This window comes from Corticium candelabrum, chromosome 16 (assembly GCF_963422355.1).
Source record: "Corticium candelabrum chromosome 16, ooCorCand1.1, whole genome shotgun sequence".
In the NCBI taxonomy this organism is placed as follows: domain Eukaryota; kingdom Metazoa; phylum Porifera; class Homoscleromorpha; order Homosclerophorida; family Plakinidae; genus Corticium; species Corticium candelabrum.
The window spans coordinates 5500899-5526587 of NC_085100.1; the positions used below are offsets into that span (position 1 = coordinate 5500899).

The 25689-nt window shown below is 41.5% G+C and overlaps 5 protein-coding genes across 6 annotated transcripts; 3 read left to right on the forward strand and 2 right to left on the reverse strand.

The window, feature by feature from the left end:
* Positions 1-488: 488 nt before the first annotated feature.
* LOC134192001 (cytochrome c oxidase subunit 5A, mitochondrial-like) lies at positions 489-1318 on the reverse strand. Its single transcript, XM_062660668.1, has 2 exons — positions 1195-1318; positions 489-1133 (listed from the first exon to the last, which is right to left on the reverse strand). Exons 1-2 carry the CDS (start codon positions 1283-1285, stop codon positions 694-696), a joined length of 531 nt encoding a protein of 176 aa, XP_062516652.1. The 5' UTR covers positions 1286-1318; the 3' UTR covers positions 489-693.
* A 3251-nt stretch (positions 1319-4569) lies between these two features.
* Positions 4570-6802, forward strand: LOC134192145 (uncharacterized). Its single transcript, XM_062660840.1, has one exon. It carries the CDS (start codon positions 4731-4733, stop codon positions 5439-5441), a length of 711 nt encoding a protein of 236 aa, XP_062516824.1. The 5' UTR covers positions 4570-4730; the 3' UTR covers positions 5442-6802.
* A 1030-nt stretch (positions 6803-7832) lies between these two features.
* On the forward strand, positions 7833-9619 carry LOC134192144 (uncharacterized). Its single transcript, XM_062660839.1, has 7 exons — positions 7833-8290; positions 8369-8471; positions 8554-8663; positions 8931-9021; positions 9081-9169; positions 9233-9359; positions 9442-9619. The coding sequence occupies exons 1-7, from the start codon at positions 7869-7871 to the stop codon at positions 9505-9507; spliced, it is 1008 nt and encodes a 335-aa protein (XP_062516823.1). The 5' UTR covers positions 7833-7868; the 3' UTR covers positions 9508-9619.
* Positions 9620-11916: 2297 nt separating this feature from the next.
* Positions 11917-20442, forward strand: LOC134191927 (GPI ethanolamine phosphate transferase 3-like). Of its 2 annotated transcripts, none has more exons than XM_062660574.1 (6): positions 11917-12674; positions 15206-15422; positions 15690-17101; positions 18239-18441; positions 18969-19360; positions 20150-20442. In XM_062660574.1, exons 1-6 carry the CDS (start codon positions 11929-11931, stop codon positions 20357-20359), a joined length of 3180 nt encoding a protein of 1059 aa, XP_062516558.1. In that variant the 5' UTR covers positions 11917-11928; the 3' UTR covers positions 20360-20442. The 2 variants fall into 2 exon arrangements, with proteins under 2 accessions (XP_062516558.1, XP_062516559.1); XM_062660575.1 differs by lacking the exon at positions 20150-20442 and having other exon boundaries at positions 18239-18339; positions 18419-18441; positions 18969-19108.
* Positions 20443-20573: 131 nt separating this feature from the next.
* On the reverse strand, positions 20574-22076 carry LOC134191928 (uncharacterized). Its single transcript, XM_062660576.1, has one exon. The coding sequence runs from the start codon at positions 21912-21914 to the stop codon at positions 20661-20663; it is 1254 nt and encodes a 417-aa protein (XP_062516560.1). The 5' UTR covers positions 21915-22076; the 3' UTR covers positions 20574-20660.
* Positions 22077-25689: the final 3613 nt, after the last annotated feature.

A 25689-nucleotide genomic window follows, 5' to 3' on the forward strand; every position in this document is an offset into this window, starting at 1 on the left:
GAAATTATCAAGTGTTCAAAATTCTTGTCTTTATTCTTGGTACAAGGACTTGCCTAGGAACTTCAACCTAGGATGTTGCTTTCACGATCATGTAGTCAGTTGTTGAGTTCACTGCAGCAGAGACTAACACCTTGTAATTCATCCAGAAAAGTTACTACATGTATGCTGAAAGCAAGAAACACCCTTGTATAAAATCCTATACTATAATACACCAACCCACGCTTCCGTCTGTCTGGATGTCTGTCTGTAACATGCCAATCGACACAACGCCTGCCTCCGCATAAATAGGTGACATAGTTCTGTTCAAGAAATACAAAAAGATGCCTTAAAACCTTGAAATGTTACTCCAGCATGCTACTGTTACTATGATGCTCCCACTACAACATGTTCTCTTTCCCAGCTTAGTAAAGGTACACTTGACCTCTGATTGATTTCACTAAATTACGCCACTGCTGCCCATAGTGCTTTCTAAATTATGAAACAGTGACTGAAACATTCCTACTCATCTACTCATTAACTAAGCTTCAACGGAGACAACTGATTGAGCACAAAGAGATACACTACGTGTACATTGCAGCTATGAACAATAGGTAGAGTTAGAGGTAATACAATACTGTCCATCACACTTACAGATGAAACAACCACCAACACATGTAACTACCATTGTCTAGAGCAGAGTCTTTACATCTCCAGTTAGCGCAAAGCAGCCGCCGGTGAAGCTGTATTATGCCCGAGTACGTTGACTGTGTGCTGAGACAACTCCTGAACTTTGTCCAGCCCCAGTTCTTCAGGTGTGCTGATTCCCAACTCATCCAGAGTCGGCCTCACACTCTGAATGATATAATCATAAATCTCCTTATTGTTAGCTCCCTTCTCATTCACCGCTTCCAAAATACGAATAGACATGGCCACATCATTGAGTCGACGAGCAGCACGTAGCATTGCAGCAACAACACGAGACTCGGGAACCAAATCATGACCGTAAATAACGTTGAGACCTTGTCGCAACTCCCAGTCGTCTAATTCGTCACTGTTAAACCAGTCTTCAAAACGGTCATCAAACTCTTGCTCAGTCTCACCCTTGATAACAGGGCGTATAATTCTAGGACCGTGCGCCTGCCGTTGAGAAGTGGCTACACAAGAACGTAACATGGCAAAACTAACACCACTGTAGTAGGCAATGGCGATGAATACCAATGGCCGGTCGTAGATGCATCAAAAAGCCTTGACGTACGACGGAAACGCGTTTGATAAATACACTAGCATTACGTACGTAGGCGGCCATTTTGAAACAAATTTACTCCCGGATAAGATGTTCACCTTCCCGGATTAGAGAAAGATACTGTACTTTACAACTGTATGTGTACAATAGAGCGAGCAATCCGGGACCTTGCTGCCACGCCAGCTAAGGCGACTGTGTAGTCTCACATTCTAGAGAGGTAACTAATCATGAAGAGCGTTTACCGAAATCCTACTGTTGTACCTACATTCTGTACACTCTTACTTAGGTTGAAACGAACCATCGTCTAATTAATTAATTAATTAAGAGCTCTTGTATGTACGTATGTGCAAACAAAAAGAATGTATGTATGTATGTATGTGGCTCAATTGGTTAGAGTGTGCAGTTAGAGATTGACAACATCCGGGACCTTTGGGTCAGAGTGTAAGTGCGGGAGAGCCACATACATAAATTCCCTTGGGCAAGGAACTGACATACAATTGCCTCACTCTCCGGAGTGTCAGCATTGTAGCATCATAGCATTGTAGCATTGTAGCATTGTAGCATAGTCATTGCAGTATCGAGCCTGAGCCTTAGGAGCTCTTATATGTCAGTACGTAGGTACAAAAAAAATGTATGTATGTGGCTCAATTGGTTAGAGTGTGCAGTTGAAGATTGGCAACAATCGGGACCTTTGGGTCAGAGTTTGAGTGCGGAAGGGCCACATACATAAATTCCCTTGGGCAAGGAACTAACATACAATTGCCTCACTTTCCGGAGTGTCAGGTTCTGTCCAGCAAGTATGAAATGTGAAGTGTGAAGTGTGAAATGTGAAGTGTGAAGCGCTATCAATGTACCTCACTATCCAGGACTCAACCAAACAATTCACCAGCATTGGTAACGTGTAAACTTTCCTACAAATACCGGATTCCACTATCAAAAGTGTACTCAGTAGATATGGACAGGTTATTAAGGTGCACAGAAGATGTTACTCATTTGCACCTTCCATTGAAACGGGTGTGCGAGTGTTGACAGCTGTAAACCCAGAAGGTACATTTCCAACATCTTACCAAGTGGGAAGATACCTTATAAGATTCTATGTGCGATATGCTGGACAACCTACTAAATGTTACAGGTGTGATTCCTCTGCCCATCACATCAAAAATTGTCCTCATCCACCTACGTTTCGACGGGCACATGTATCGTACTTGTCCAAACAATGCCAACATTGATTCAGGAATCACTACCAATCTTCAACATCTGTCAATCCACATCTTTCTGACAACTCACTAGCAAAAGATGACAGCACCTGGACCACAGATGGTCGGTCATGGGCGGATGACGCTATTTACTCTGATATCACAGAATCAGCACGTAACACGGATAATGAACAAGACGTATCAACAGTAGATGAAGGAATACAACATCGGAGTGGAGATGATATCAGCACAAGGAAGAGAGGCAGAAGTCCAACTGAACAGACAAACCTCTGGACAGCACTAGAATCTCCAAAGAAACAAAGACAGAAGAAAAAGAGGAAAAAACTACAACAACAACAACAACAACAAATGGAAGAACAAATGAGCAGCACAGTGAGTCACGACAAATGACTGAAACTACAGTGAACGAGCAGATCTCTGAGAGTGTGGTGACTGGAGACACCCAATCAAGTTGAGTTTATGATAACTATTTTGTGTTGATTTTTGTTTTCTTTCTTGTTCTTCTGATTCAAATCATAAATCACAATGACAGAGTTAAATATCGTCACACAAAATGTTCAAGGAATGACCAATCCCATTAAAAGAATGCGAATCGCAGAATGGATGTCAAGACAACAGATAGATATTTTGTGTTTGCAGGAGACATATACCATGCCAAACAATAGTAATTGGCAATTAGAATTTTTACAGCACACCATTTTTCATGTATATGGCAGCAATCATTCTTGTAGTATCTCTGTAATTATAAACAACAACCTCAGCTGGGATGTTGATGCCTAGCCACAGACACAGATGGCAGGTACCTTTCGCTCAGACTCACTTATACGTAGTAAGACAGAATTTGATCTGTTGACCATATATGCTTCAACCATTCGAACTAACCGTAGAGATTTCTTTAAGAAGGTCAGTGGGCTGATGACTTCAGAAAGGAACTGTATTATTTGCGGAGACTTCAACTGTGTCATTAATTCAAGCAAAGATCGGAAATCGAAAGCTCGGCTAAATCAGAGATCAAGTGACACGAAAGCTTTACAGGACGTCGTTGCAAAACTCAATCTAAAACATATTTATAGGAAACAACATTCTGATACCCCGGGATACACCTGGACGAGAGCTCATGCCAGAACTGCTGCACGTCTAGATATGTTCTTGGTTTCATCAACTCCACAGACATATGTTAAAAGTACTTCTGTACTTAGCTCTGCATTTAGTGATCATTTTGGAGTGTCAATGAGAATCAACGTACAAATGGGGAAATCATATGGTCGTGGATATTGGAAGTTCAATTCAACACTTTTGACAGAAAAATCATTCAGACGACGCATAGCTAGTGACCTTCTGGTCTCACTGGAAATACTAGAAAGAACGATTTTCTTCCTTGAGTGAGTGGTGGGATGCTGGCAAAGCAAAAATTAAAGATCTTTCTCAACAGTATGGCAAAAGACGTCAGCGGCAGATTCTCAAAAATAAGACAAGACATGAATAATCCATGCAACGTGCCCAGGAAGAATTACAATTAGATACCACGTCTGCCATATCCAAAATAGATTTATTTAGAGAACGCATACGACAATATGAAAGAGAGAACATAAGAGGTGCTCAAATACGCAGTAGAGCTCAATGGGTGGATTCAGAAGAGACATCGAAGTTCTTTGCGACTTCCGAGAAAATTTATGGAGAGAAAACCTACATTTCTCATCTAACACATGATGGAGCAGAAGTTTCTGACCAACACAACATTCTACATGTTGTACATGATTACTACAGTAATCTATACCAAGAGAAGGCAATTAGCAACAAAGCCTGTGAACACACGGTCTCAGCAATCGACTGTCAACTATCGCCATCAAACAGAGAAAATTGTGACTGTTCATTACAGATCGAGGAACTCACTGCTGCTCTCAAGGAGATGACAACAAACAAATCTCCAGGTCTAGACGGTCTGACTACAGAATTTTATCGGTCTTTCTGGTCTTTACTGTCGCAGGACTTTTTTGATGTCGTCACTGAAATCTACGCGTCCAGACGAAAGTAATCAGACTCATTTCAAAGCAAGGAGACATCAGCAAGTTGACCAACTGGCGACCAATCAGTCTTCTCAACGTTGATTATAAACTAATAGCAAAATTTTTGGCACACAGACTGAAAAAGGTACTGGGACGGGTCATTCATCCAGACCAAACTGTACTATACTCGGGAGGAGTATACATGACAATTGTGTCTCTGTGCGAGATGTCATTCATTTTTGCGAGAAGACAAGCCAAGACGCAGCAATACTATCTCTAGACCAAATGAAGGCTTTCGATTGTGTCCGTTGGAAATACCTTGCAAAAAGTTTATTGATCTTCGGTTTTGGCGAAGCTTTTTGTAGTTGGATAAAACTCCTGTATGACGATATTGGTAGCCACATTATTGTTATTGGACGGTTGACTAGTCGTATTAAGCTGGGAAGAGGAGTTTGTCGAGGGTGTCCTCTATCTCCAATGTTATATGTCCTGAGTTTGGAACCTCTGGCGGCTGCTATTCGACGAAACCCTTCTATACGAGGAATTCCAACCTTTAGTGATGCGGATCGTGAGACGATACAGTTAACTTGCTATGCGGACGATATGACATCGTTTGTCTGCGATGACGTATCCTTTGGTGAATTAGACAAACAGTTGTCACTTTATGAAGAAGCTAGCGGGGCCAAGCTCAATAGGCTTAAATCTGTTGGACTATGGCTTGGGCAATGCGCTAACAGAACGGACAGTCCATTAGAAATCAAATGGCAAACTACTAAACTAAAGATTATAGGTCTGTTCTACTGTCCGTCTTACTACGATTCAGTGAGGAAAAACTGGTCGGTCGCAATCCAGAAATTACAAAATTATCTTCAGAAGTGGACCAGACGGGACCTATCAATATTTGGCAGAGCAAAGGTCCTCAACTTGCACGCTCTGACAAAAATTACTATCCGGCACATTCTTTCACTATGCCCGAAACCACACGTGGTGAAGTAGAAGACACTATATGGAGTTTTCTCTGAAGAGGAGGCTCCCCAGCAGTTAGACGATCAGTATGTATATCGGGAATAAAATGCGGAGGCTTGAATATGCCACACCTACCCTCTAGAATAGCGGCGATACACCTACAAACTCTCAGACGCCTTCTCGAACTAGCAAACAGAGCAGCATGGAAATGTTTAGCGAAAGAAGATCGGAATGTAGCAAGTGGTCAGTACAATATGGGATTGGCAATTTTTGCAGCCTCTGGATGGAAATACGACCCTAGGAACATAGCAAAAGTATCACCTTTCTTTAGACAACTGTTACGCTTGTGGCAACGCCACACTGGCGGACGCCAACCAGTTCCACCGATAACCTACGATGACTGTTGCTCTGAGCATTTGTGGGGTAATCCTCTCATTACTAACGATCAAGGTTTGCCTTTGTACACTCCTTCTTTGGCAAAATGCCACTACAGCACAGTTGGAGATGTTTACTGCAGACTACCTCCCAACCCAAAGACTAAGCAGCAAAATTATACACAGAAGTTGTGAAGGCGATTCCAGAACACTGGAACCAGCTTCCACTGCGAGAAGGTCAGCTTGTAAACAAACAAGCACACTGGGTCAATGATCTCTGTCTCTTTAATGGTTTGGACCAACTAATACCACTGAAGGATGCAGTCACTCGTACGGTGTATCACAGATTAGTGTCGGCATACGTAGAAACACCAATCGGGGAAAAAGCTTGGGAAGACAATTTCCCTAATAAACTTTTATTTAAAAATGGCAAATTCTGTGGAAATTACATCAAAACTGTTTTCTTGCCACTGTCAACAAAGACATTCTTTGGAGACTACTTCATAGAGTGCTTCCAACTCAAGCAAATCTCTACAGGTGGGCACTTGATATTTCGTCAACTTGTCTAGCTTGTCATGCACAGGAAGACACAATGGAACATGCTTTTGGCACGTGCATCATATGGAAAACCGTTTCATGCAGCGCTTTGACTTTGCTGGAAACCAGCGACATTATGACTTTTGTGAATCACAACAGTCATATCCTCAATCTACTGCTCCACAAGGGAAAAGTGCAAAAATATTTTGTAATTCTCATAACAACATTCTGGACACAAAGGAGAAAACTGCCACCGCGAGCCATTATGGCCTGCTTTAAGTGGAAACTTAATTAAACAAAACATTAGACTGGATTGGACTTGTGGGCGGAGGGTACTGCAAGATTTCCATGATTTTTGGACCCCTCTGGCACGGGTTGCAGGGGGCACGGGTTGCAGGGGGCACGGGTTGCAGGGGGCACGCTGGAAATTAGTAGTGTACTACTTTAAGTCTTGGCTTCATTGGTAAACGTGTTGTGTGAATATTTGTATCATTTTTATCAGGAGTTGTAACAACTTCGAAATAAAACAGAAAAAAATGTATGTATGTATGTATGTATGGCGTGTATGTATGACGAACACTCACAGTAAACTCGCTTGGGAATCGCTTCGACTTCGAAGGGAGTAAAATGTGAACGTCGCATCGAGTTCACTGTGAGACTTTGTATGCAGAAAATGGCGTCTGTCGTGCTTGGCCACGTGTACTTTGCGCTGCTGATTCTCGTCAACGGCAGCGTGGAAACATTAACAAGTTGACGAATGTTTGTCTTATTGTAGAAGAGTGGGAAGCAGCGAATGGGAAACTGTCGGTGTACTAGAAGAAAAGTTTTAGTGATATTCGTAATATGTAGAATGCCAAGTCACGTGGTCACGCGTACTGACTGTGTTGTCTAGAAGCTTGATTGCCATGGACTAGTGGACGCAACTGCAACATCGTGTTCGTTTGAAGGTAGAAATTGAATAGAGCTGCTTCTAGCATGACTCACACAGAGAATGACCGGATCTCGGCTATTCTAGCACGTATTCGATCCTAGTTATCAGAAAGATTCCTGTTTTGCAGAAGGAAAGATGCATAGGGCTGGAGACATTCGCGAAACCTCGTCACGATCAATGCATGGAACGGTGAGATTTGGTAAAGCGAGGTTTCAGGTCCTGAGAGCGTTGTTTAGCCTCGGAGAAAAAGAAGAAGACGATCCACACTAAAAATAGAGGTTGGCGTGATTGATTCAATGGACACCTTGACAATGCAGCTCTAGACGGGTGCATCTATCTATAATGACAGGATTAAAGACTAGAGTACCGGTATAGAGCTCATTTCCTAGATTTGTGGAGTGCGATCCAAATAGTATCCCAGAGAGCAAGCGGACGTAATTACATGAGTCTAGCTAGCTACGTAATTAGACAAAATTAATGTGAATACAAAAATACAAGCAAACGTATTGCAGGCATGCTAGTTTGCCATGTGCACCAAATTAGAACTGATTTAGTTGTCATTGATGTTTACGACTAGCACGTGCTCGAGCCATCTCTTCATCGAGTCACGTGAAAATGCTTGGCCGCGTTGTGTCGTATTGTTTTCTTCTACTTTGGACCGTCTCTAGCCATGCGCTTGTCCGGGCAGATTCCTATCCCGCTCTCAACGCGGCGGATATGACATCATTGCTAACGATTCGTGTAAGTGCATCTCCAGAAAGCAAACCAATTTCAGCTGTCGTCACATCCCATCTTGCCATGACGTCAAGCATATCTCCGAGTCAGAACAAAGGACCATCGACTGTTAGTCTCCCTGCAGCGTCGATCATCACTCCTACGCCAACACCATCAGCAACTGTACCGACGACGAAACCTACCAAGCCTATAACAGATCACCCTCCTGAACCAAAATGCGAGAAGGTCACTTCTTGTAGCTGCAGGAGAGCCGACGATCACCAACTCATTGATTTGAGTCCTCTTGCAAGCACAACTGCGAGGTAAGCTATGCTTCTACTAATATAGTTTTGCTATATTTTCTAGCCGTCGCATAGGCATCAAAAATGTTTGACGCTTAGGTTTACGATCAAGAACTTGGATCATACTTTCTATTGGAATCCATGCAAGGCTTTTGAAGTAGGAGGTACAAACAGCGAGTGTACTGTGGAGAAGGATGTGGCGGTATGACTTCCCTCTATGCATGCTTGAATGTTAACGGTTGCTCGCGCTCGCGCACTATTAACTTAGGTGTCATTTCGGTCAGATTTGTGAAGAAACTACTGGTACTGATGACATCTTCGTTAGTCTTGGAACCCAAAAGTCTGCAGAGTTCAAGTTCGACCGGATTATATATACCGATGGAACAGGCAACAGGTAATAGTGAATTAGAACAAACTGTATGGCACCAGAATGACGTTAACTAGACTCGTTACCACAACGCCAATCCGCATTGGATTGATGTAGCTAATCTATGGTAAGTATATGGTCTACGTCAATTGGTGCACGTCTTGTATAGCAAGAAAGCGCTACCATATAGTTATCATTCCCTGTCAGTGCCCGTAATATTGTAGCATTCGCGGACATGTTTTTTGTTAAAGTTAAATAAACATGTACAGTTGTGTAAGCATTTCTTTCTTATAGAAATGCAACTGTTATTCTTCAGTGCCAAAAAAATGACAAGCCGGAAGACAGCAAATTGATATTTTTGCCGGATAAGAACAACATGTCATATGTGATTTGAAGTGTATTTCTACTAAAGTTATCATTTACTAACATACGGTTGGCCGTTAGATATTCGCTTTGCAAAGTGTATACGCTTGCCCTGGCGGTTATAAACCAGGATCAGGCGGTCTCAGTGCTGGCAGCATTCTTTTGATCATGTATGTACAATGCCTTACAATATGACAAATCTTTGTCTAATTTTTAATATTCTTTACTTGCAGTTTCTTCACTGTGATTGGTTTCTATTTTATGGTAGGCATTGCCTATCAGGTTGTTTTCAAGAAAGCGTCTGGTACGGAGATAATACCCAACAGTGCGTTCTGGTGCGCACTACCCAGCTACATCAAGGTTTGCTAGCATTGCTATCATCGTATTGTTTCTGTTCTGCGTTTATAATCATGCATCATCCGAATATACATCTATTCCACAGGATGGCATTACTTATCTCTTCTGCTGCGGAGGCTCTGGAAGAAGCGCAAAATATGAAAACTTCTAATTAATTAATCACTAGCTTTGTGTGACTTTGGACTTCGTGAGAACGATGGTGTTGCTATGTCAATTTTCGGGTTTCTTATCATGTTAATAGAAAAAAGACTGCTGACGCACATCCTGACCGAAGAATTCTGGTAAACTCATTGGCTGTCAAGTAATGCATGACTTCAGAAATTCACTAAGACTTTCAACTGTCACAAGTAACAGCGCTCTTAGCACGCACTCAGCTGGTCTTGCTGTTAATTAATTCAAGTTGATCTATTTCGAGAATGAATGGCTAGTCAGAATGCAGGTCAATGACTAAATGTAACACAATCCAAGTTCCCGGATGTATATAATACTTCTCCCGACTATGTGACTGATATTAATAATTAAGATCGAGGCATGCAGTACAACATAATAGTCTAATCTACTACAAATTCAGTCTGTCTGGTGCCTTTCTTCTGCTGCTGGAACGCGGATTGGAGTCGCTCCTTTGTTGGCACCTATGCATTTGATGCTTCAGTTGGTTCCACGTGTGTTTCTATATAATTTTTCTGGTTCTGTGCTAATCTCCGGCGATGGTACCATCGCGTCCTGTTCTAGTTGTTTGTAACTCTATCTTGTGGATTTGAATCTGATCCAAATGTCGTATTCCAGTTTGATAGTGTATGACAGGGGGGGGTGTTTTGAACTGAACTACACCAGCTACCCAAGTACGACCGCTGTTGTAATTGTGGGAGCGTAGACGCTCACCCCATTGTTAAAATCCATCATACTATTCCTGTTACCCTTGTAGAACTGTTTCTGTTGCCACTGTTTTTTATGTACTGTTTGCTCGAAGTTGGGGTGTAACAAATGTAAACGTGACAGCAATTTGCGACCCATTAATAATTCCGCAGGCGATATTCCTATTGTGGAATGCGGTGTAATCCAGTAGATGAACAACACTTGTGTCAAGCGATATGTCAATGTTCCTTGTTTTGCTAAGGACAGTCCTTTCTTCAATACTTGTACTGCTCTTTCCGCCAGCCCATTACTGACGGGTGATACGGTGCTGTTTTAGTGTGGTCGATTCCATTCGATTTTACAAAATCGGTAAACTCTTGACTGGTGCATACTGACCATTGTCTGATACAAGTTTTCAGGAATTCCATGAGTTGAGAAAATTTTTCTTAACTTAATTAACTCCTCAACCGTAGTTTTCGTCGTAGCAAATTCTGCAGGTTCTACTTCAATCCACTTCGAGTGTGTGTCAATTAGTACAAGAAGCATTTTTCCTAGCAAGAATCCAGTGTAGTCCACGTGCACCCTCATTCACGGTTGATGGTGCCAAGACCAGGGATGCAATAGAGCTTTTGGTGGTGCGCGCGTTCCTTGTTTCAACTTTCTTGACAACTAGAACAACTTTGGACATTGCGTTCGATGTCCCAGCCAGTCTAGGCCACCAGACTGTTGTTCTGGCTAAGCCTTTCATCCGTGCCACCCCAGGATAACCAGCATGTAACTTCTCCAAAACTCGTTGCCCTTGTGGTGGTACAATCACCCCTGTACCCCATAATACGCATCCCTCTCCTACAGATAATTCACTTGCTCTTCGCCAGTAGGGAGTCAACGCTTCGATTAGTGGTCTAGTGGGCCAACCATGATTGACATAATATTGTACCCTAGACAGTATCGGTTTTTTTGCCACTAGTGATGACGATTCCAGTTGCTTTAAAATTGAATTGTCTCTGGTTGTTCTTCCTCAGTACTCGATAGTAGTTGTAAGGGTAATCGACTGCAGCAGGCATGTCCCGGCCTGGTTTGTATCACAACTTATAACTGTCACCCGATAGGATCATGGCCCATGGATGATTCTCGCTAATGCCATTGGCGGAAGAGGCGCATTTACCCCAACAATCCTGCCAGTGGTTTAGGGTCTGAGACTAGCACAAACTCTCTACTGTACCAAACGGATATTGGTGAAATCTTTGTAGACCAAAACTACTGCCAATGCCTATTTCTCTTTCCACCTGTGCGTAATTCCTCTTCGTATTCGTCAATGTTCTCGATGCAAATGCTACTGGCTCTTTTTCCGTCCTTCCCTCTCTGAGCCAATACAGCACCTAAAACCGTAAGACGAAGCATCACAGGTTCTAGGATGGACTCTTGCTGTGGGTCGAAGTGTGCTAACACTTTGGCTGACACTAGCCCTAGCCCTAACCAACTAACCCTAACCCATAACACTAGTCTTCAAGATGTTCTCCCAGCCACGGTGAGTGTGAGAAAGTTGTGTGGGGGCAGTTTTCGTACCGGAAATGACCAGTCACAATGGGCACGCGCATTCTCGCGCTGGAGCAATTCCGGCAAAAGCACCTCCTCTTTGAATAACTTGAAAGAATTTGGTTATCCGGGAGATGCCCTGGCACTCAAGCAAATGCCAGGATGTTACTAGATTGCTGACATGAGAGCGAAAGGGAATCGGAATTGTGCAGTTCTTTTGTTCCTACTAGGCTGGGTGTTTCTTTTACATTGTCTGTCAATTTTTTTGTTTACTAAAGGCTTCCTTCTCAGACGAACTGTCGTTTTCAATTCGAGTCGTTGCTCTGATGAGTGGGTCGCGATCGACGTGACGGACGCCAGGATTACCAACAGCGCTAGTAACAGAACTCGTTGCTGGATGGAAAGAAGATATAATAAACTTGTTATTATTGTCATCGACGCACTGAGAGTGGACTTTGGTCTGTTCGATCCTCTGCTGTCAATTTCAGATACACCTCATTATAGGAACAAACTACCGATCATTCACGAGCTCTTGGTGTCTCCTCCTGAAAAGAATGATGCTCATATATTTCGCTTTATTGCTGATCCGCCAACTACGACTATGCAGCGTATAAAAGGTCTAACAACTGGCTCATTGCCGACTTTCATTGACGCTGGAGACAACTTTGCCAGCAACGCTCTAGCTGAAGATAACTGGGTCACATCAGCCCGAGATAATGGATTTGGCTTAGTAATGCTGGGAGATGACACGTGGCTCAGCTTATATCCACATCATTTCACTAGAGAGTTTGGATATAATCCATTTGATGTGAAGGATTTGCACACTGTGGATAATGGCATATTGAAAAATCTCTTCTCAGAATTGAAGAAGCCTGATTGGAGCATTCTAGTGGCTCACTTTGAAGGAGTTGATCACGTTGGCCACAGGTTAGTTTTTACAGCTGCTTGTGTATAGTGTTTCAGCAGGGACGTAGCCATCGGTCTGTTTGGTCCGGTTTCAATCAGACCACTTTTCAATATTTGTAGTTTCACCAATGGACCATTCCTGAGTGCTTCCGAAATAGAGTATAGCTGATTAAATAAGTTTATTTAATCACTCTGTAGACAACCCCATATCAAGTGCCTGCAGCTTCACCGATCAGAACGCATATAGCTTGCATATACACATGTTCATTCTGGTTTCTGTAGAGTTAATAATTTTTTTGCAAGAAAGGTTACATTTTCGTATGTTAATTCTAATGTAGTAACCTAACAAGTCTGCCAAAGTTGGGTTTGAAGAGCATAATAGTCAGGCAAACCAAAGTCATCTCATGATTGCACTACCACCTAGATATGACCGACAACTTAATAGATTTGAAGTCTAAAATCACAAAAATTAAGCAAGAAGGACCACACTCACAACATTTTATTTTTCATGAGATAGGCTATTAGCATGTTCGATTTTTGTATAGACGTACTTTTGAAGAAAACAAACACGAGAAAACACTTGTCTTTTGCATATGCACATTTATGCGTGTGCGTGCTTGCAAATTTTTGATCTTAACACATCCAAACTGACGGCTTCAGCCCCGTCCAGAAGCTTTCTTCATTGCATAATCATTAGCAGTGCAACTATTGGAGGGTGTGGTCATTGCCATCTGTCAAATATTGTAAATTTTTATAACTCAGCTGATTAATGAAGTAAGTGACCGACTCAAAGATACAAAATATAATATTGTAGAAGTAAATTTACGTAGTGGTTTCACGTGTTAGTTGATGGTGGTTAGCGATAATGGCTACCACTCCATGATTTGGGGGTCTAGACCCCAGTGACGACAGTAACTTATGAAACATATTTGTCTTTATTGTCATGTTTCTCTGGCTTTGTCCATAAGACTATGACTCATTTTAGTCGTTGGGGAGTTTCTGTGGTCTGGCGAACGGTCCATTGATGATGGCGTTCAGCGCTTTCTTGGTGGTCATTAATCCACTAGGCATACTGTCCTGAGTTTGTGGTCATCATAATGCTTGCAGTCTATATTAAATTGGCTAGTCATTGATCGCCATGTGGACTGCACAGAAACGTGTACCGTGCTAGGCTCACCTGGTGGGCCAGTGGGCACTCAGATGGGGGTAAAGACCCCACTTGCCGGGCTGCCAATCATGGAAAGGCATATAGTAATGTAAAAATAACAGTTTTGTGAATTAGCTATAATGAGTTATCAGTTATATCACAGGGTACGGTAGTACCCTGTATGTAGGTAGTCTCGCATAGCCAGACCCTCTCCGCCATCATTCTTCCGGCGAGATAGGGATTGCCTTGGTTATGGAGCATTGTGGGGCGTGGTCATCTTTTTGCGAGCTTAGAAAACATAGTAAATAAAGACTAAAATTTCTCAAAATCAATGAAATGAATTGTTTGCACGTTGTGTACTATATCATATTTTGTTTTGGTCACTAATCATCTAACAACAGAGAAAACAGTTGCTAGCCTTGGAGGTCCATGTGCCAATTTTGTTCTTCTTCCTTCTTCTCCTCTACGGACATCTCTCTTTGGACGTTGTGTACAGCTGTGAAACTTGAGAAAACGCTTTAGAATTACCGGAATTCTAAAGAAATCAAAAGGAATGTTAAAAATTTGTTTTTCTTTTTAAGGAGATTTGATCCAACGATCGCCATCAACGCTAATTGCGCAGTTTGGGCCAATCACGGAGCAGTATTTGCTATTGCTTGTCCATGGCAACCAAAGACAATGGACGAAGCACCAATCGAATAGGCCAAACGTTTATGAAAGAGTTTATCACTGGAACTGTGTAATTGGATCATGTTTTCCGTTGTCAAGTCTAGTCTGAAATTGTTTGCGATCTACACTGCACACAGGAGCAAAAATGACAAGTAATTACTTACACATAACAATTTATGTGGGAACCCAACATTTGCAACGCATATCCCGTATGTGACAATCTTTGGCTTTGACTACTATACCAAGTTCTATTTCAACTGCCATTGCATATTCAACTGCGTAGGCACTAAAAATTAGGATCCATATTCGTGCAACGTGTGTTATGATACCATGGTATACCATTACATGACCGCTAAACCTCTAGACCACTTGAGTATATAAACTACACCTCTGAATCATGTTTAACGAAAGCTGTTCAATTAGTGCTAATGAAAAATGTGCTAAATCTTAAACATGCTTAAACTTACAGGCCCTAATTGAGACACGCCCTAGGTTGCGCTTTTGCACTCCTAAACACTTACCAAACTAGAATTTTACATTTAGTGGTGGGCTGGAAGGATTCACTAATGATGTCTGGCTTTGGTTCATATTATCTATAGACCTTGTTCCTGTCCCTACATCTAGTTCTTTTTTCAGAGAAAAGTTTTAGAATTCTAGTCAATAATATGTATTTGTAGTGGATACAGTGTAAACAGGTCATTGAATGAAATATATCCAATTTATGTGTTGTTGCTAGATTTGGTCCAAATCATCCAGAAATGGCAGCAAAGCTTTCTCAAATGGATAATGTTATTAGAAATGTTGTTGACACATTGGATAACTCAACGTTACTGGTTGTCATGGGAGATCATGGCATGACACCATCTGGCGACCATGGTGGAGAAAGTGTACAAGAAACCAATGCTTTGTTGTTTATGTATTCCAAGCAGCAAAGATTGTATCCTGAATCTATGGTACACACCATTGTCTGTTCTGTATTCCAATTGTTTAATAGTCATGAGGTTTTGAGGAAAACTTGATGAGGTAGTCAGATTGTCGGTAGCCTTGTTAATATGTTGGTTGTGTGTGTATATGTATGTAGTGTGTGTGTGTATATGTATGTAGTGTGTGTGTGTGTGTGTGTGTGTGTGTGTGCGCGCACGCATGCGCGCACATGCCTGTTTGTTGTGCATGGATGTGATCTGTCAACTTCAACAGGATTATTGCAGTTTGCTGTTTAGGGATTGAGATCTGTTAGTCAGACTGACCTAGTTCCTACTGTCTCTCTGCTACTTGGCCTACCTATTCCGTTTTCCAATCTTGGTCATGTTATTCCAGAACTCTTCTTCTATGGTAAAAATCCAAATCATACCCTATTAAGAGCCATGCATTTAAATGCTTGTCAGCTGAGTCAGTATTTGGATACATACAACAAGGTATCGGGGGATCTACCATCACAAGAATTCTATCAATTGGACATCGAGTTTCATCTGATCAAGAAAGATTTTTGGTTGTTTATGTCCAACACAGGCTCTGTAGATTTTGAGCAACTGCAAACTTTGTATTTAAAGTATTTTCAGCAAGTGCAGGCAATGTGTAGATCAGTTTGGGCAAAGTTTGATTTGGTTTTAATGTGGCTTGGCATCTTTATGCTCGTGATCTCATTGCTTCCTGTGCTTGTTTTGGTGTTTCAAGTTCGCTCTAATTCAACCATTCAATTACAATACTACAACAGAATCTGGATATACATAATGTGTGGGGCAGTATTTGGATCGATTTTTGGCATTCCTCTCCACTATCTTGCATCGTCAAAATCGTCTGATAGTCTTTTGATGTTTTGCTGTTTTGGCTCATCTCTTGGCTCAGTGATTGCATATCTCTGGTTTGAATGCAGGTCTGTGCTCATGAAATTTGCTGCATCGAGTGACAGGAAGCTATTACGAGATCAGTTTCCTGACATTGATGACTTATTTGCAACTGTTATTGTGTTTATTCAGTGCTTTGGCTTGCTATCAAACAGCTATGTGTTGTATGAGGACAGCTGCATTAGTTTCTTTCTAGTTTCTCTTTATGTTGTGTGTTTAGTTGCTAAAGCATCACAATTGGCAAAGTTTCAAAGTGTAGGAAGCAATGCAAATATTGGAAGAAAATCTTTGTACTTTCATAGTGCCAGTGTGTTCAGTTTGGCCATTGTAATAGCAGCAATTTGCTCTCAGACAGCAACGCACTTTCAGGGTTGTGTTGAGCTGAAAATTGGATGCAAACCTTCGTCATTTTTATTGTCATTATCAGCAGCTGAACATCTTATTGGTTCTATGAAAACTGCTCGATATGCCATTTCATGCATTTGTGTAGCTCTGGTTCCTGCTACAGTATGGTTTCTACTTAAGAGACAAGGACAGCTTGAGAATTTTAGCCCCTTTCACTTGAGTGCGTCTTGCGGTCTTCCTGCAATTGTTGTATGCATTTGGATTTATTGGGCATTAATGGCTCTTCCAGCAGAATCATTAGATCAGCTTCCGGACTGGCAACATGTAATAATGCCACGAATTGTATATGTGATTGCTATTGTCATTGTTGTTGTTGTGCTATTACGACCAGTAGCCGCAAAAGCACGTATTTGTGGATTTCTTCCTCACCTTCGACCACAAAGGTGTGAGACTTCTTGGTTTAATTATTGTGTAGTATGATTATTATAATCTAAGAATGTAATTGGTATTTCTGCTACAAAACTGTTAATTATCAATATTAATGGTCACGTTATAAGCTATTGATATCAGATTCAAGTTATGTAGTTGAATTTAGGAAACTGTTGTAATGGTTTAAATTAAATCCTAGTGTATTAAACAAAGGTTTGTATGTGTGCTTACGTCATGTATTACCAAAAAGTGACCAACATGTCATTAAAAGTAATTTCAAGTGTCTATCTGTTTGGCTAGAAGCAAGAAAGTATTGCTCTTTTTTTGTGCTTGTGTACTGCTTATTACTGTGAGAGGATTGTGTATGCTACCTCATGCAGTTTTTGTTTGTTTGGAGTGGTAGGTACATAAACATTGTTTTAGGTTATAGTTCTTTTTAGCGCAAGGTATTATTTCACTTGCAAAGTGGAAGTTGGGAATTGTTGTTCAGAGGAGCCTACTGCTTTGACACCAGCCAATGTGTTTGTTGACTTATGGCTGAACTATATATTTTCTGGTGTCACTGTATTAGTGTGTATATCAATTGGTAGAACTCATAGTAGTTTAATATTATCGTATTTCCGCTAAGTGTGCCCCATTGGGTATTATTTTTCATAGTTCTGAAACATGGGCATAATTTGAGCATGGGGTGCAATTTGAGCATGGGGTGCAATTCGAGCACGGGGCATTATTATTTTGCAAGCACTGAGACTGTTGCATTGTTTGTTTGCATACCATCACGCTACACAAACAACACAAACAAACTACCCTAACCTAATATTACGGCCTTATGTATCCTGTCTAGGGTATCTGCCAATGAAAGTGCTACCTTCTTTGGTGGTATGTTCAAATATCAGTACATGTGCAGCAATGGACTCCTACAAAATACACATTGATAAACACGCATGGGTACAACTGGGTTTGAATACTGCCCCAGTGGGCCATTAGTAATCAAGCGTTTTATTGTAGGGTCACCTGGGGCATCTTTTGAGCATGGGGCACAATTTGAGCACGGACACTATTCGCGGAAATATGGTATTACAGAGAGAGCTTGTAGGATTTAGGTAACGTTTTAAGGGTTTGTACGTAATGCTTGATGTAATGATTTTTAGCAAGTCTACAGTTATGGAACTGAGTGGTTGGGAAAGTCTCTATGTATCACCAGCTCTATTGCTGTGGGTGACGGTCTGGTTGATCCTGACTCTTCTTCAAGGTGATGGACTTGCTCCAGCCATGCTGCTCTTTGCATTGCAAGTTATGTTCACTATTGTTTTTGTTGTGATCTTTGCAAGTCTTGGGAGGCAGAAAGAAAAAGGTAAGTAAGCTATTTGGTTTTTATTCTTGTTGTAGTGTTCATATCTGCACGTTGAACTGCTTCATATGCTGGATGTATAATATGTAGTGAACTTTGAACTTCTAAGTAGTTGTGTTGTTTTTGGCACGTTGATATGGTACCTGAATGTCTTTTGGCTGGAACATTGCAGTTCAATTTGAATTTTATTGCTATTTTTTATAATAGCCAGGAAAGTGAAATTTATCTTAACAAGATTTGCACTATGTCAAACAGAAAATTGTTTACATTAGGGCTTTAGAATTTATATTCATTTAGTGATTTTGGTTTATAAGTTGCAGCATCTGTTTAGTTGATTTGATTATATTATATTATTTAGATATGTGGTATGATATATTGAATACATTACGCTTCATTTATATTAATTTGGCTGCTTTGAAATATTAATATTATGATTTGTGTTGAATTGCATACTTGTAATCTAAATGTAGTTGGTACTGGAATATCAAATTTTCATCCCGTAATAGAAATTGCTCATCCATTGTGTGTAGGAGTGAGGTGGTGTGAAATAGTGTTGTGGATGACATTGAGCTATCATTTCTTTTATTCTACTGGTCACCAGCCCATTTTTTCAGACATTCATTTCAATGCAGCATTTGTTGGTTTTCGAGGAATTGCTGTGGGATTTTTGTCTTTGTCATTATCAGCTTTACTGGTGATGCTGAATACGTTTACATCACAAACTCTTTGTGTTTTTGGACTGCCACTACTGTTGTTTGTCAAATCAGGAAAATTATTGTCGGAAAAGTTTGCTGATAAGGAGAAGGGCAAATCTTGTCAAAAATCATTGAGTGGTCCTCCTAGAATCACTGTCAACAGTGAGCATCTTCAAATAGCATTTTTTCGTCTCATTTTGCAGTACATGCTATGCCATACTTTCAAGGTGGGTAAGGCTATTTTTGGTGCTACTTTAAAAGTAGTATAATGACTTTCTTTATCATTATATTGTTGTAAACAGGATCGTTTTTCCTTTTACTTGGATTGACTAGTAAGGAGCTTGAAATAAAGAGTGTTTGCACATAAAATCCACATTAAGTTTTCTTTTCTTGACCAACAGTGCAGGGAGTATAATGAGATGTTAGTCGGAAATTTAGTTGATTTTACTTTTCTTAGTAGGAATGGTTTTTTGGCTGGCTGATTTCTGAGTGCAGCTCAAACAGGTTTGCATGTACATGTGTGTTACAAAGTACAGACAATTGCATGTGGAACTGTTTATGGTTTTACATTACAATACCTGTTGTGTAATCCTTATTATTTGGCATTGCAATTTTGAAATAATGAATTGAGAAGTATTGAAGTGTAACATATTTGGCACAGTCTGAAGTAGGAATGCATCAAACAGCTAACTTGTACGTTGTAAATGTTTCTTGTTTGTAATTGAAATCTAGCATGCAGTATTTTGTTGTGGATATTTGCATGTTTCAAAGAGATATTTTGCCTTGTAACTCATCACAGCAAGTTAGACAACTCGTGCTGATGGTTGTTGCACACGCTAGTCATTGAGGAAGGAATTAACATAGACATAAGTTGTGTCAGAATCATATTACAATAATTAGACTATTATCAATTTGGTACAATGTTGTGTTGTTTGTGAATCCCTATGTTAAATAATACTGTGGGTACAGTATATTGTTTGGTAATGCAACTGAACTGTTTGTGATTGTTTGTACAGCTGATAGGAGCTGCTATAATGGCTACATTTTTGCGACGACATCTAATGGTGTGGGCAGTTTTTGCACCGCGCTACCTTTTTGAGGTGCTGAACTTTGTATATGGAGAGATATTATGCATTTTTGTCTTTATGTTTGTTGTCTTGCTAGACAGTAGGATTAGGTCATGGCTATATGATATTTCACAAACTTGTTCTTTTTTTTATTACTGAGAATTAGTGCTTGATTTATCTGCTACTGAGTGGTTGTAGTAGACTTGTTCTGCTATCAAATGATTGAGAGTCCGTTCACAATGCTTTGCTGGCTACAGGTTGGTCATCCTCAAATGACGGTATGTACAGTAAACATATGATGCAAACATGAGACCATTAGATGCAAACACTAGTGTCTACTGCAACTCACACACCATGCCAGACATTTTAGCTGTTTAGTCTTCAAAATGAATATATTATATCCACGATCTAACAATAAATTAATTGAAGATACAAGCAGAATAAAGTCTACAGCAATCAACTAGCACTCAATGTCTTCTAGCATTTTCTGAATGTATTTGACAGCAGCTTTCCTTGCAAACCTAACTTCTTGATGATTTCCACTCTCGATGTGATCCAAAGCAAGTAAGGCTTTCACAAGACAGTCTTCAACAACTAAATAGTTCCTGTCCTTTCTGCTGCCTGACAAGGTTGCAATGGTAGCCCTGTGTTTGCCAACATCACCAACTATTGACATGATCTCCTGGAGTTTATCAAAGACATCTTCTATGTCTGAAGAACACTTCTCAGTCTCCATTTCTGCTGTTTCCTGTAGTACTTCCAGCAAATCTTCTTGACTATCTTCCTTTTCACAGTTAACCAGATTAGCACCAGACACAACTTGATCACTTGAAGTACATCTCTGTAAGTCTCTGGCAACAGTTTGTTTGCACTTGTTTAGCAGACTACCTACTTGAGTTTCAGACTGCTCAGCAGCTGTCAATCCTATTTCACTGGTAGTGTGCATATCTCTTTTGCTTATTTGGCTGATCTCCATTTGATTGCCCTCATCTTGTATGTCATCCACCTGGCCTCTAGAATTCTCAGCAGTGGTGTCTCTCTCTGACAACATCCTAGAAGACGTGCCCTTGTCTGTCTTCAAAGTTGAATCCTGAACAGAGCTGTCTGTTGCCACTTCATCTGCAGAAGAAGTTGATGAACCTTCATCTACTCTTGCATCCTCCGTTGCAGCTCTATCTGCAACGCAGGAACAGTTGTGCTCCTTATCATTGACGTTTAACTGACAATCCACTTGATTTGCGTTTGAACATGTTGCTCTCCATTCTTTTACCATTTGTGTATCATTTGGTGATATGCCAGCTGCAGCTTGTTTCAAATCAATATCTGTTGAAGTGAGCAGCTGCTTAGGCTTGGACTGACTTTGACTGCCAGTGGCGTTGATTGCAACAGGTAAAGAACCACCAAATTGTCTGGATTTGTCCCCATTGTTATCCCAAGCCGAACTTTGCGAAAAACAGTTGTGATCTCGAGGTCGACACTTGTTTCCTTGTAGCTTTGGACGATATCTCTGCATTTGTCGTCTCAGATCTAGAGAGCATTCAGAGCATCCGCAATACTGTTGACAGTCATCATCAGACCAATCCCAGCTGTCACAACTAGACGACTGTGGGAACTGTTGTCCCAGAAAGCCGAATGGGCTCCAGCCTTGATGAGACTGAGAAGATTGTCTTGATGTCAGTCCAAACCATGGATTTCTGTAGCCAATAAGCTCCATATCGTCTCTAGGCTATAAATTGTAGGTTCTTGCCTGTACGTAGCAAAATACAACTTGACAACTAACCAACAAGACGCATTTTGGCATTTTATACTGTACTACACTATTGGTAAGAACATATTCTAGAAAACACTGCAAAGATGTGAGAGCAACACGAACATTCCAGAACTTTCCTGCGTGCTGCGCATGCGCAAGTTCAGCTAGAACTAGCCTCGAACTTCCAGACCAGAGAGTGCGCAAAGCGCACAAACTCAAAACGATAAATGATTTCGAAAGTACAGTGTACCTAGCTAACAAAAAGCGATGTAGTCTAGCAACGTAGGGTTTACTAGTAACATGAAAAAGATATCGTGAATTTGCAAAACGCAAACGTACAACTAGCATTTGTAAATGCCATGAGATCTCCTAGTATCTAGGAGCTGATCTGGCTAGCTGCTTCAGAAACAACTTTTGCTTTGACCCCCCGTGGACGTCATTTTCTTTGTAGATTAGCTGTGTTCTCTAGGTATACAAGCCAAGAATCGATGTTTGCGGTCGTGAACTACCGGGTATTGCGACGATTGCAAACGAAGATATTTTTGTAAAGACGGTCGGGACACAAGCCCACGCTCATACACAGACAAAGAGCAGGCAAATCAGCATTTCTACGGCTTCGCCACTGTATCATATTGTGTGAATTTGTTTGCTTGACACTTGCTTTGCATTAGTCTTTACCAGGCGCAAGAATATCTAGAAACCGGATGCTAGGAGACGACTTACTTTGATCTTTCTCTTCGGCGTGTACTTACATGTACCAACCGGTTTCTTGACCGATGACTTACTGAAAGCTCACGTTGGTTCACGTCTTGGAAGTTCATGTAATACGTTCATCGCTGTTGAGTCATCTAAAGTGTCAGTTCGAGATCGATCAGTGGGTAGCTAAAATTACTCTAGCTGCAGACTTTGTTTATTCGTTAATAAATTTCCGCGTAGAGCGAAATTTGTTTACCTTGTATTCGATCTAGTTTGTATCTATTGTTGTCTTTGAAATACACTACTAGAAATAGTTGAACACAACTGTCTTTGAATCAATTTGTGTGCCGAGCACCGTCTCTGTGTTTCTAGATAACTATCTATCAGTACCATAATTTTGTGGTAATGGAAGTCGATTTGAGTGGTCAAGCAGACAGTGGTCATCTGCAGAGAAATTATATGCGGTTTCGTCAAGTTTGAATCCTCCAGCCGCAAAAGTACCACATCTAGTTGGAGCAAATGCATTTGTCATTCCAGCGGGAAAGTTCTGAGTGGTCTAGACACAAAGTTGGTAGCAGTTTCTCAGCAGAGTTGGATTCGCTTGCACGAGGTAGCCACCATCCGAGGAGACAAATTCATGCGTTCTTCTCAAATTGTGCCGTAACACAAACTGATTCACCTAGAGGTTTCTACTATCGAAGTGTTACCAAGAATACACAAATAAAGTCAACAGTGAGCGGTTCATTCGAAAGCAGCAACCTCTAGCTACTGTGGTGCAAGATGCAACAGCTAGCCAAACAACGCTGCCTGCTCAGGAAAGATCAAGAAGAAGCGCAATTCCACCAACAAATTTTGCTTTGTGCGCTTATTTGTCAACAGAATACCAGCAAACAGAAGCGATCACAATCAACGCATTATTGCTATGCATGGCTCACTGGCACAAAACTACGACGCCGTTGCAATAGTCTTACGGACATCACTGTCAATTTAGGCGAAGACATGTCTGCTGCGCTCCCTGCTGTAACGAGATAGCTTGACATCACTAGCGTGACGTCATACTAGTAGTTGTGTCCTACCAGTTCCAAGACCGGACACAGTTGTTAGCGCGTAGTCTTGTGCAGTTGTGTTACAGCTGCTAGTGTTGTAAGCAATAAACTAGCAACACGTCACATGGTGTCAGAGTGAGTGGGATATTCGACAACGCCTGTCTAGCCCGAGAAACACACTCAACAAGTTTGCCGCCTTTTTTCGTTCGACGACATGGCCACGAGTCCGGAAGCAATCGCAAGACAGCCAGACGTACCAGGCTCAGCACAACGCGAAGGATATGCCATCCTCGCTCTGACAGCGAAACCGCCTGCCCCACTCAATGTGGAGGATCGCGCGCACCGCGGTGAGAATTGGCGCCGTTTCGAGCGGGACTGGAAGATATCCGAGCAAGCCGCCAAGGTCTCCATCGAAACACCCGAGGTAAGAGTAGCATCCTTACTGAACATTATCGGACATGATGCTCTAGACATGTACGATACTTTTGACTGGGGAGACTACCCGGAACACAAAGACAACATTGAGAAAGTGCTTGAGCAATCGAGGAACCGCCTAGTTCCCGAGAGCAATGAGACCTTCGAACGCTACAAGTTCTTTAAGCAGAATCAGGAACCAGAGGAAACGATCACTGCGTATGTAACAGCCGTTATGAAACTCGCTGACTCATGCAATTTTGGCGCCTTGAAGAACAACCACATCCGGGACAGTCTGGTCCACGAATTCCGTGATGACTCCGTCCGTTTCAAACTGTAGGGAAGAAGCAGCTCAGCCTAGCGAAATGCCTGGAAATCCTTCGATCCAGTCAGATAACTTCTCAACGAGCACAAGAATTTCCAGTTGATGAAGCAGCATCTCTACACTCAGTCAGGCGTGACCACCATCCAAGAATAGAAGGCTACCTCCAAAGGAAACCCAAGCGAAAGAGAGCAGCAAATTCAAGCCTCATGCACACAAGGAGGATACATGGGGAAGACAACTGACTCAAAGAAATTGTGCAGTTACTGTGGACTGAATCATACCCCACAGAAGTCAGCATGTCCAGCTGCAGATAGGACGTGCCTCAAATGCAACAAATTGGGACATTTTCCAAGAGTTTGCCGATCGAAACAGACATCCATTACTACAACCAAGAAACCGGTCAAGTATGTAGAAGAACAGGAGGAAGTAGAGTACGTACGGTTAAATGTCATCGACACAGCCAGCACAGCACGCAAAGCATTTGCGACGTTTAGAGCTATTGGCTCGAATAAAGACATCAAATTTCAGATCGACACTGGTGCATCGTGCAATGTACTGTTATTCAAAGATTATGCTAGAACCACCGGAGACAGAAAAGGCCAAGAATTGTTGAAGACCAACACTATCCTGGTAATGCACAACAACGCACACGTTCGTCCCAAAGGAACAAGCTGGATCACCGTGCAACAAAATGGTCACACGTTTCGAGTTCATTGCCACATAGTGAATGGAAATGCAACATCGTTACTAAGCCTGAAATCAAGCCAGCAGCTAGGTTTGATCAAGACTGTTGATAGTGACACAGTAAACGTAGTCACAGAACAGACCTCGAGCAGTAACGTTCTCAATGACCCAGTACTACGTCAGTACAAGGACGTGTTCTAAGGTTTAGGATGCCTAGAGGGAGAATACACAATTAAACTGAAGCCAGATGCCAAACCCGTGGTACAACGATCGATCCCAGAGAATTGAACGAGTCAATAATAAGGGAACACTACCCACTACCTACATTTGAAGAAGTGGCAATTAGACTCTCAAAAGCCAGACTATTTTCAGTCTTTGATGCAAAAACTGGTTTTTGGCAAGTAAAGTTGGATGAAGCATCAAGCTATGTTACCACGTTCAGCACTCCACATGGTCGCTATCGCTGGAACCGAATGCCTTTTGGTATAACTTCTGCACCCAAAGTGTGGCAGAGGAGAATGAATGAAATAATCGAGGACCTACCTAGAGTGGAAGTTATTGCGGACGACTTCTT